Raw genomic sequence first — 11554 nt, 5'->3', positions numbered from 1 at the left:
TGAAGCGCGGGTTTAAGTTGATTTTTCAAATGTCTCACTGGAGCTAAGGCGTTTGTCCTTGGCTCCTGCACGCCTCTGCAAATTGTTCCCACGGTCACTGTCTCGAAGCAGCAGAGATCCGGGAGCAGGTACTGCGTCCCGTGGGTGTTGCAGCGGTCGCACCCGGCCAGATTGTGCAAAAAACACTCTGGTCCTTTCCCGCGGATCGGTGGAGTGGGAAAGTAGGTGGCCCCATCACTCAAGGTTGCTACAAATGCAACTCGCAACTTTTGAAATCAATCTACCCCCCTCTTTTTTTTGGGATCATGCAACGGATGCCACCGTTCCTTGGGTTTGCAACCCCCCACCCCTCCCCCGAGACCAATCATTGCCGCGCTCGGGCCTCTGCACAGCGCCCCCGCCCCCTTCCCGGGCCGCACGCAGCCACCACCACCGCCGCCACCGCCACCAGCAACACCGAGTCGCTCAGGCCACCGGCCCGCCGCCTCTTAAAGGGAGGTGGCCGCTCTTAAAGGGACCCTCGCGCGCCCGGCCGGCGGGAGCGCGGCGGCCCGGTTCCCGGAGGACCGCGCCCAGCCTAGGCCGAGCTCCACGCGGCGTCCAAGCGCGGGGCCGTGCCGCCGCCACCGGGAGCAGCATTTTTATTCAGGCGACGCTTAAGGGAGCCCGGCGCGCCCGGTGCATTGTGGGAGCGCCGCGGCCCGTTTTCGGGAGGAGGCGGAGGGCGCAAAGCGAGCCGGTAAGCGGCGGGCCTGGCGAGGGGGGGGCGAGACAGCAGGCTTAAAGGGGAATATCGGGCCGCAGGCCCGGCGCGGCCGTTGCAAATCCCCCTCCGAGCCGCCCGGGACGGCCGGGGAGCCGTGCACCGGGGCCTTTCGCGCGCCCTGCCTGGAGAGGGGCCGAGCCCAGGGTTTGGTGGGGCCGCTTTAAAAAGAAGCGCCGCCCGCGCCGCTGCCTCCTCCGCCGTCGCCGCCGCGGCACGCGGGGCCGGGAAAGGAGGGAGGAGCGGAGGGGGAGGGCGGCGGCGGCCACGCAGGGGTTAATCTTTTCGCCCGCCGACATTTTTGTGTGGCGGCGCGGCCGGGGAGCCCGCGCGCGCGCGCGTAGCGCCGTGGCCTCCGGTGTCCTGGCGCTGCGCCTCGGGCCTCCCCGCCCCCACCCGGCCCTCGTGTCTCTGCGGTCCCCGCCGGCGACGGTCACCACGGCTGCGGCGACGCCGGGCCTGTGGCGTGGCATGGCCGTGCCCGCGTCGCCGCACGGTACAAAGGACGCGGCCCGCGCCTGCCGTGCCTTTAAAGGCGGCAGCCCGCGATTTAAGGTGTCCCCTGGGTGGCATCCTCCGCGTCCGGCCGCATGGAGGGCGCGGGGCCTCGGCAGGCACGACGCGGCTCCCGGGCCTGTGTGCATGCTCGGGGCCGGGGGCCTGGCGGTGAGGTAGGTCTGCTGCCCCGCTGCGCCCTGTTGCCTGAGCCCGCCCCGCGTGCGGGAGCGAAGGGGTTAAACGCGATCTTTAAATATTCATGTCATTGTTTTAAAGGTGTAAACATGTGGCTTCCAGGTCGGATTTACTCCCCCCCCCCCCAAAGCACGTCCCAATTTCATCCCCCAAATAGCTCGAGTTTTCTTTGCGGTTAAGCCCGTGTGATTTAGGTCTCCTTAGACTTGAGTTTTAGAACTGAGTTTCCTTGATGTAAGGTGTTTTGTTTTTTTAAACTTTCCTAATCAGAAAGTATAGAAAAATACGTGTAAAAGGAAGGGACTCTTCAGAATCCCTTTCCTTCCTTTGCCTTGAGGGCATAGGATTGGAGGTAGGAAGAAAAGATTCCTTATGAAATGCAGTTTTCCGTTTTTGTACCTGGTAGAGTTGACGTAGGGTTAAATGCAAGACTTTTTTCCTCCCTTTCCAAACTTTTCTTCGAACTTGAATTGTAATTTGCATTTTTTCAAACTAGCCTCAACATTCCCATCTCTCTAACGTGCTCGGTTCATCCTGTCCGCAAGAGAAGTTTGGCTTCTTTGAATGATGTGCGAAGTCTGTGTAGTTTCCCGCTGAAATCATTGCTCACGTTATGTTTGTAACGACCGTTTGGATTGCTGCCCAAATTTGGGCTTTGTGAAATTTATTTTAAATGAGTGATATGCTTCCCGGGGGATGGAAAACTCTGTAAATGGGAATTATGTTCTCAATCATAAATTTTATAGGAGAAATCGGCCCTAAAACTTAGGGTGTATGTAATCCTATGCCCAATAAAGCATCAGTCAGAAAGTTTGTAAACCCCGGGAGCACTTACCAATTTTGATTTGGATGGAAGGCTGCAAACAGAAGAGCATGTGCCAGAAGTGCAGTGAGTGGTACCCAGAACCTGTAATACTAGTGATTTCGTGTGATACTGTTTCATTTTGTAACGAGCTAGGAATGAGGAGTAGTGTGTTTAGTTAATGGTATGTGTGCTGGATTGTTGGGCGGGATGTTTGCTTTCTAGGAATGCTAAAAGCATCAGAACATCAGAGAACTTTACATGCACCCTCCTGAACACAGACTTTACTGTATTTGCAGCTGTTGGAAGTGTTTGGGTGTTTTCTTGTTTGTTTGTTTGTTTTTAAGTAGTGTTCTTCAGTGACTTCTCAAGACTGTTAGTTTGGCACAGTGTTGTTTTTAAAATTAGAATTTAGGATCTTGAAGAATTTTGCCAGGTGTAATGGTGGATCCCTTAATCTCAGCATTTGGGAAGCAAAGGGAGGCTCATCCCTGTGAGGCCAGTCTGGTCTACATAGTGAATTCCAAGACAGTCAGAACTATGTAGAGGGCTCTGTCTCAATTGAAAAAAAAAAAAAACCAAAACAAAACAATCCATGGGCTGCATCTGTGCCCACTTTCTGCAGCTTCTGATGGCGAGAGAAAGACAGCTAGAAGTTTTCCAGAAAAGTCACTGTAGCTAGCACCGCTGGTTTCTGAAGTATAGACGTTCACTATTACATAGTGAATATTAGTTCTCTTAGCCATGGACCCAGAAGAACTTTAGTTAACCGCCCAAGTGGCAGGGGGAGCCACCGTTATAACCACACTCCCGCCTCAGGGCTTCAGTAGGTATCCATGATGGTACCCATCATCGGGTACTCCAGCTTGACCAACAAGTATTTCCCTGTGGTCTAGGCAGTTCCAGTCCTCGTACCTTCCCTAATGTGTGTTCATTCACTTGATTCCTGACAGATACAGTTCAGAGTCTTTTAACAATGTCTTTTTGTGTTTTGCTGGTGCCTAGGTGGATCCCAAGTAGAAAGCGCAGTGGATCAAAAGAGAGGGAGGGGAGGGGCTGAACTGTGAAGAGTGTGGCCCCAGAACCATGTCTACTCGGGAGTCCTTTAACCCGGAAAGTTATGAACTGGACAAGAGCTTCCGCCTAACCAGGTTTACTGAACTGAAAGGCACAGGCTGCAAAGTGCCCCAAGATGTCTTGCAGAAATTGCTGGAATCTTTACAAGAGAACCACTTCCAAGAAGATGAGCAGTTTCTGGGAGCTGTTATGCCACGGCTTGGTATGTATACTATCTCTTTGATACAGTGCCACCCAGAAGTGTGGTCAGCTGTCAATACCAGATTTCCCCGTGTTGCTTTGTTTGGTGTAATTAGTAATGTCTCTTATTGAAAGGAAGAATTTGAAGGCATCAGGGTATGTGGTTGGCAACTGTTAAATTATAGAGTATATGTGTGACATCATACTACAGTAAGACTATTTTCCCGTTGGCTGAGGATAAGCAGAAACTCCTTTCTGTTTTCTCAAATGGCCTCTACAATGTCATGTGGCTTCATTGACCTATTGAAGGTGTTGCTTTAAGGACAGTGCCATCCTTTACAGGATGTTTGGGTTGAAAACTTGAGGGTGGACCACACAAGACTACTGACTACTGCAGGCTCAGGAGAGAAGACTGGGGAAATAGTTCATTTGGTAAAGTTTGAGGACCTCAGTGAGTTTGAGCTTCTGCATCCATTTCTTTAAAATTCTCTTTCTCTCTCTCTCTCTCTCTCTCTCTCTCTCTGTGTGTGTGTGTGTGTGTGTGAGAGAGAGAGAGAGAGAGAGAGAGAGAGAGAGAGAGAGTATTGGAGTGCGCTTGTAATCCCAGGGCAGATACGGAAAAGGCAAGTGTGTTCCTGGGGACTTGTAGCCAACCTAGCCTACTTGCTGATTCACAGTCCAGTGACTTTGCTGAGAGCTGACCCTGAGGGTGTGCTCTGACCTACACATGCATGTACACATGTGCATCTGTATCCATACACATCATCTGCACACATACACACAAAGGCAAGAAGACAGCATGAATTTGAAATTGACCCCAGAGTGCCAAGTGGAGCCAAGGGCAATGATGTTTTCTTTTCTCAATTCTCTCTATCATTAGTGGTTTCCCTTTATCAAACACAGAGCTCAGAAGAAATTCTATGCTCTGAAGCACAGTTCTTTGGGTGTATTTTATTATATGCATGATGTAAAACAGGCTGGAGTTGATGCAGAGGCTCTTTTTCTCTTAACGTAATTTTAAAATTTTGATTATTTAGGAAGTTCACATCATGTACCCCAATTCCACTCATTTCCCAGTCCTTCCATGTCGGCTTCACCCTGTAGCGCCACCCCCCCCCCCCAAAAAAAAAACCAAAAAGAAACAAAATAATAGCAAAAACTTTTGCTCCTCTGTCTTTTCCCACCTCTCCATGATAATATAGTCATTTGTCATAGTGGCATTGAGAGCTGTGGTGTGTCACACAGTATACTTTTTGCTTGCAATTGTTCGCTGTGATGAGTTGTTGGTCTGGTTCAAGGCCTCTGGCTTCTGCTACACCATCAGTGCTGAACCCTTCCTTATTGAAACTTCAGATATCCTGCTGTTGCCCCAGACATGGAGACCTTCCAGCTGTGGTTCTGCAGGACCAGTCCCTTCACACGCTTCAGCAGGTCATAGATGGGGTAGATGTTGGGATGGACCAAACCATGGCCCTGGGTTTGGGCCTCCACCAGGACTTCCTACCTCAGGCAAGGGTCAGGGCCAGCTCTCCAGCAGGCATGGTGAGGTGTGGGGCCAACTTTCCCATTGTGGAGGCATTTTCTTAGTTGAGGTTCCCTCCTCTCAGATGACTTTAGCTTGTGTAAAGTTCACATAAAATTAGCCAGCATACTAAATAAAGGAATGTTAAGAACTGGAGAGACAGCTGTCAAGCATGTGTTACTGGTATACATTATGATGAGTGTATTCCGTTTCTTGATACATGGTTTCAGTTATTTTGAGAGGACCTAGAATTTCCCATCGCTTGTTCTGAACTTCTTAGTCTTGCATTTAACCTGCCCAGGACCAGGACCCCTGTTCCTCTACCTGAACTATCCCTGGCTCTCAATTTGAAGCTCTAGTTTTTCAAGACCCATCTCAGACTTATCCATTCTTTACAGTTTCAGCGAGGTGTTTGTGTGTGTGTGTGTGTGTGTGTGCGTGTGCGTGCGCGCGATCAAACCCAGGCTGTGAGAATGCTAGACGGGCCTATTCTACTTCTCAGCTATAGCCCCAGCCTCCCCCAGATACTTTCCTAACTCCCTTTTTGTGATGAAGCCCTATTGGTAATATGCCTGGAAGCCTGCATCCTCTCTGTAGAGGTTCATCTTCTCTTGTCAGTCATGTATGTCCTGACCCTACATGTATTGCCAACTTAACTACCATCCACAGTCCAGGATGGCACCTTGAGCTCTTGCTGTCAGCTACATACTCAAGTTTCAGGGCAGTTTCCTCTTCCACGTGCTTCTCTCGGCTTGTCCAGTCTGAACTCCATGCAGTGGTTCTGGCCTCTGATCCAGCTTACCCAGGTCTCTCCTTTATATTAGTGTTCACACATGTGGTCCCAGGTGCAAATCTGACCTGCCATGTGTTTGTAATAAAACACCCTGGAATGCAGCCTCCCTCACGTGTGAACATACTGTCTATGGCTGCTTTGGTGGCATAACAGTAGAGTAGAAGCCTCAACTGCATACTGTTTGTTCCTTATGGAAAAGGGATGTGGCCCTAGTGTGCTTTCCTGTTGCCATGATGAACACCATGTCCATCTTGGTGGCAGCTTGGGGAGGAAAGGGTGTTTGGCTTTCAGGTTACAGTTCTTCACCACGGGATGCCAAGCGGGAGGAGTACTGTGTACTGGCTTGCTCAGCTTGCTTTTTTAAGCACCCCGGGCCACTGGCTCAGGAATGGCACTACCCACAGTGGGCTGGGCCCTCCTATATCAATCAGTGAGCAATCAAGAAAATGCCCCTCAGACATGCCTACTGGGCCAGTCTGATGAAAGTAATTCCTTAACTGAATTTCTCTCTTCCCAGGGATGTCTAGATTGTGTCATGTTGACAAAAAATAACCAGCACATTGTCAGTCATAACCTAGGGCTGGCTGTCTTTTTAATAAGATTCTGAGTTTTCGAAAAATTTTTCCAGCATCTACTAAATCCCCAGCTTGTCACTCCAGAGGGCATCTGGAGTTATTTCTAAACCAAGTGCAATATAGTACCATGTTATCTAAAAGAGATAGGACAGGCTCACTGGCCAGCCGTCCTAGCTGAAGGTGAATTGGTTATGTCTAGGTCCAGTGAGAGGTCTTGTCTCAAGAAGCAAGGTAGAGAGTAAGATTGGGGAAGAAAACAGATGTTGTCCTCTGCCTCTGGGTGCATACATGTGCACATACAAAAATATGCTGTAGAGAGAAAGTTCTTTGGAGACACTAAAATACTTGAATTATACAGATATGGTATTTATAACACACTTGGTTAGAAACTTTGAATTCCTGCTTTGTCCTTTACCATTTCATTTAGGCTAAATGTATTATATTTATATTATATACTAACTGACGTTTTCTATATGGAAATATAGTATACATACTTTTGGGAAAATAGAACAATATCTAGTATGTTATAACAACATCTAGGCAATAATATTTCAAAATAACTATCAGTAAAATAACAACAGCTCCATTTGTATTGTTGTCATCTTAAAAGAAGTTCTTATAAGCCAGGTGTGGTGGCAAATGCCTTTATTCCCAGCACTTGGGAGACAGAGGCAGTCTGATCTCTGACAGTTTGAGACTAGCCTGGTCTACATGAATCTAGGCTAGCCAGAGCTACATAGACTCTTATCTCGAATAACAATATAGAAAAGGGGGAGAAAAAAGACATCATCAAATGATTTAGGAATATAAAATAATACAAGAAAACAAAATGTCCAAGGCCTTAGTAAGGTTCAAATTTTATGTCATATTACATCTTGGTTACTTATTCATGTTTCCATCCTATGCTGGTTATGTTTTACATTTATTTCAGTTATGATTCTTGATGGCACATACATAGTTTAGCTGGCAGTGTGGAGTTTGCTGTCTTATTGTAGAAATCTTCCTGCAAAATGTTGCTCATACAAGATTAAATGCTTGGGCTGGAGAGATGGCTCAGAGGTTAAGAGCATTGCCTGCTCTTCCAAAGGTCCTGAGTTCAATTCCCAGCAACCACATGGTGGCTCATAACCATCTGTAATGAGGTCTGGTGCCTTCTTCTGGCCTGCAGTCACACACACAGAATATTGTATACATAATAAATAAATAAATATTTAAAAAAAAAAGATTAAATGCTTTTCTTCTTATTTTTTTGGTTGCTGGCAACGTCCATCTTCCCAGGCATTGGGATGGATACTTGTGTCATTCCTTTGAGGCATGGTGGGCTTTCCTTGGTTCAAACCACAGATTACATTTATCCTATTGTCGACGACCCCTACATGATGGTAAGTTTGGTCTTGTGCATTTTTGTAATTGGAACTATTTTATGCATTTGGTTTTGATTTTGGCTGGGTTTTGTGTGTGCTTTTGGGTTTGAGTTTTGTGTTTGTTGTGTTTTTCCACTTTTGCTATATCTCAATTATATTACCCTCCCCTGACTCCTGCAGTCACGGCAGGCTGACATGTCTCCTCTCACACTTGACACTGCATGTATCAGGTAGAACAGGGACGTCTCTCTGCTGCTTTTATGCCTGAAAGTGCATTCAGCAGCTGTGGTCTCTGAGCTCTTTCCTTTTACCTGGCTTTCTGACATTTATAAAGTTTACTGTTCCTGGGTTTTTCTGGCTGGAAATGTTGCTATACTTTGTAATAACACTAATTTTTAATGTTTCCTCCCACAAAAAAGAACTTGTAAATTTCATCACAATTGGACTTTCATCTCCCCCCAACATATACACATACACCAGCATTTCTCTGTGTAGTCCTGACTGTCTTAGAATTCTCTGTAGAGCCTCAGACTCCCACCATACCTGGCTTACTAACAATTGGATTTCTTGAACTTTTATTCTTGTAAATGTTAGCGTAAATGTATTGCTACCTGCATGCCTACTTAGTACTGTATTATATGCCACACTGTAATCTAGCAGATCACTGAATTAAAGTTCTAACTACTGGACAGGGGAGATGGCTCAGTGGGAAAAGCACTTCCCATGTAAGTGTGAAGACCCCAGCACCTATTTAAGAAGCTGTTTAGACAACACATACATCTAGTCCTTATGCCCACAGGCATAAGAAGCAGACAGGCAGGCTTCTGGGTCTTGCTGGCCGGCCAGGCTAGCTGAATTGTTGAGATCCAGGTTCAATAAGAGACTCTGTCTTGAAAAATAAGGTAGCGAGTGATTAAGGAAGACATGCATTGCACACACACGAAGCTCTAGCTACTGTGTAGACACATTTTCCAGTCATTTGTTATATGCTTACAGCCAGCAAGCTGCCTTTTATTCTGCTTATTCTTTAGCCCTACTTCTCTACCACCCAAGAGAAGCCAGTGAATAAATGGGAATATCCCACCTGTTTAAAATGCCAGGTGTCCTTCCTGGGTGGCAAGGACACAGGGATCGAGCTTTACATGTAGGAATTCAGGCCATAGGGTAAGAAAATGGGGACATTTCTCTCTTGGGTACAGTGTGAGTGAACAGGTTGTTAGGAAGTATATTCCCTGCAAAGCAGCACACCTATGTGTCCCTCCAGTGGCAAAGCTACCAGAATCCATCCTGGGAAATGCTTTTTTTCAATCTGACTTTAAACCTGAATGTTTCTTATTTCTCTTATTTTTGTTTCTCAAACAAGATTATTTTCTTAATTTCTTACAATTTGAAAAGGAAGCTGCAAAAGTTTCTTAATCTAATAACACAAAACCCATCTCCTATTTTATAGTAGCCAAGGCAGCCCTTCCTTGTGGTCTGCTAAGTGTGGGTTTCCAAGTTCACCTCTTGGTGACTGAATCAGTCCTCTCACTCTGGTCTCTCAGAAGGACCGTCGGTGCTACTGCATCTCATCCTGACCCCACCCCATCATCAGCCAGGGCTCTGAAACATAGTATGAGGAAGAATGTGAATTCTGTGTTCTACTCTAGTGAGAGGAGCTGGGTGAGTGGGTGGCTGGGCAGTTAAGTGAAGGTAACCAACTGAGAGTCTTGTCCTGGGAGCTGCCCTTCCTGGAAAGCCCCAAGTTCTTGGAGGCCACTGTGTTGTAGACTCCATCTTTGTTCTACAGATGGGAAATCCCTGACTGCTTTCTCACGTCTCTGCTCTCTCCCTAGGGCAGGATAGCATGTGCTAATGTCCTCAGTGACCTCTATGCCATGGGCGTCACGGAGTGTGACAATATGCTGATGCTCCTTGGAGTCAGCAATAAGATGACTGACAGGGTAAGTCAGAGGCTCACTCACTGGTATTGGTTTGATTTCATTTTACATTTCCAAACATGGCCTCGAGTATTGCAGCTCTTCACTTTGGGGCATTTATAAATTAAAATAAGAGTATCTAGCCTCTTTTTCTTCTGCTTCCTCCTTTCCTCTCTTGGCAAAAAGCTAAATATTTTTTTGTGGAGACTTAATAAAGCTTGGCTATACTAATAGTACCAGGCCTGTGAATCAGGCCTTGCCCTGCTGGCTCAGAACTGAGGGCACTTCGATATCAAGTGGTCTCTGTTGCGGGCCAAGGCCCCCACGTACCACCCAGTAGCCTGTCCTTTTTACCTGTTCTTTGAACCAGGGGTAGATTCCTGTTTAGGTTATTTTTACTTATTTTTATTTTATGTGCATGAGTATTTGCCAGCATGTATGTAAGTATACCATGTGTGTGTCTGGAATTGTAGTTAGACAGTTGTGAAGTGAGCTGCCATGTGGGTGCTGGGAACCAGACTCGGGTCCTCTGCAAGAGCAGTCTGCTCCTAACTATTGAGCCATCTCCCCAGCCCCATTATTAAGGTTGTTTTGGCAAGGTGTGTTTTTGTTTCCATTATCTTTCCATATGCCCCCCCCAAACCAGTTTGTCATGATAACACAGTTTTCTGTTCCTTTTTTTTTTTTTTTTTTGCCTAGTGGAGTGTGCTTTGACCAGTAGTAGCTAGTTGTCCTGACAAGGGTTTTGCTGAGGATGTTACTTCACAGTTCCTCACCAAACAAAAGCCTCTTTGAAAACAGGGCTCCGTGTGTCTGTGTAGTTAGCTTGTCTGGTGTTCTTCAGGACTGGCTGAGAGCTGACTTCTAATGTCATCAGTCTGTGGGCAAATGGCTTTATGCTCCCTCCTCTTACCTGCTCCGTTTGCTTTGTACCTATAACACCTTCCAGCATCTGCTGCATCTGATAACATGCTGATTGCTAGAAACACTCCCTACCCTGTCTGTTGGCTTTTGGTTCTCTGAGGGTTTTTTCTTTAATTTTTTTTGATAACTACAGATGTAGAACCATCTTTTCTGGGTTTTGAACAGAATTGCTTGACTTTTCATCTGTGTCCTTTTAAACCCTAGGAAAGGGATAAAGTGATACCGCTAATTATACAGGGTTTTAAAGATGCGGCAGAGGAAGCGGGAACCTCTGTAACTGGCGGTCAAACAGTGTTAAACCCCTGGATTGTTCTGGGAGGAGTCGCCACAACTGTCTGCCAGCCCAATGAATTTATCATGTAAGTTGGCCTTTATGTCGGAACCTGTCTTTGTCTTGTTCTCTCTCAGGATACAGTAAGGTGTCATTCACTTGCTGCACAAGTCCACGTTCAAAGTGTGCAGTTTAGTGAATTTTGGCCTGCCCAGAGTCTAGAATCACCAGGGTCCCTTAAACAGCTAGTTCTTCATATACATCTTGGTTGGGTTCATTTAGTATATTAACATAGAATACTTTTATATTCATAGATTATGTAGCATATATTGGAACTTTGATCCTATTTTTCAGCAATTTTAGACCTTGTAAATTTCACTTAGCAAAAATATATGCCACGTTATTCAGCATTTTATTTGTCTATTTTTTTGATTTGGCTTTTTGAGACAAGGTGTCATTCTGTATCTCATACTGGCCTCAAACTCATGATCCTCCTGCCTCAGCCTCCTCAGTACAGGAATTGCAGGTAAGTGCTGCCTTGACATCTTTTCTGGTTTGGTTTTGTTTGTTGTATTTGGGATTAAACACAGCTTCTTATGTCTGCTAAGCAAGTACTCTACCGCTGAGCTCTACCTCCATGTCAGCATTTAAAATCGGCTTTGTGGGTACAG

At 46.4% G+C, this 11554-nt stretch overlaps 1 protein-coding gene across 3 annotated transcripts in view; it reads left to right on the top strand.

Moving 5' to 3' along the window:
• The first annotated feature begins 423 nt into the window (after positions 1-423).
• The window catches only part of Sephs1 (selenophosphate synthetase 1), a 28774-nt gene continuing 17643 nt past the window's right edge, over positions 424-11554 (top strand). The window contains exons 1-5 of one of the 3 annotated variants that reach the window (XM_041630771.1): positions 424-739; positions 3264-3537; positions 7684-7787; positions 9605-9712; positions 10817-10971. In XM_041630771.1, the coding sequence (XP_041486705.1) occupies positions 3345-3537; positions 7684-7787; positions 9605-9712; positions 10817-10971 (560 nt within the window). In that variant the 5' untranslated portion in view covers positions 424-739; positions 3264-3344. Of the gene's footprint in view, positions 740-1304; positions 1435-3263; positions 3538-7683; positions 7788-9604; positions 9713-10816; positions 10972-11554 lie in introns of those variants that run through there. The other 2 variants (XM_041630772.1, XM_041630773.1) reach the window with 2 other exon arrangements.

This window comes from Microtus oregoni, unplaced genomic scaffold, assembly GCF_018167655.1.
Source record: "Microtus oregoni isolate MIOR12 unplaced genomic scaffold, Mior012 000035F_ref0000213, whole genome shotgun sequence".
NCBI lineage: Eukaryota > Metazoa > Chordata > Mammalia > Rodentia > Cricetidae > Microtus > Microtus oregoni.
The sequence above is the reverse complement of the archived record's forward strand: the minus strand, read 5'-3'. Positions and strand labels throughout refer to the sequence as shown.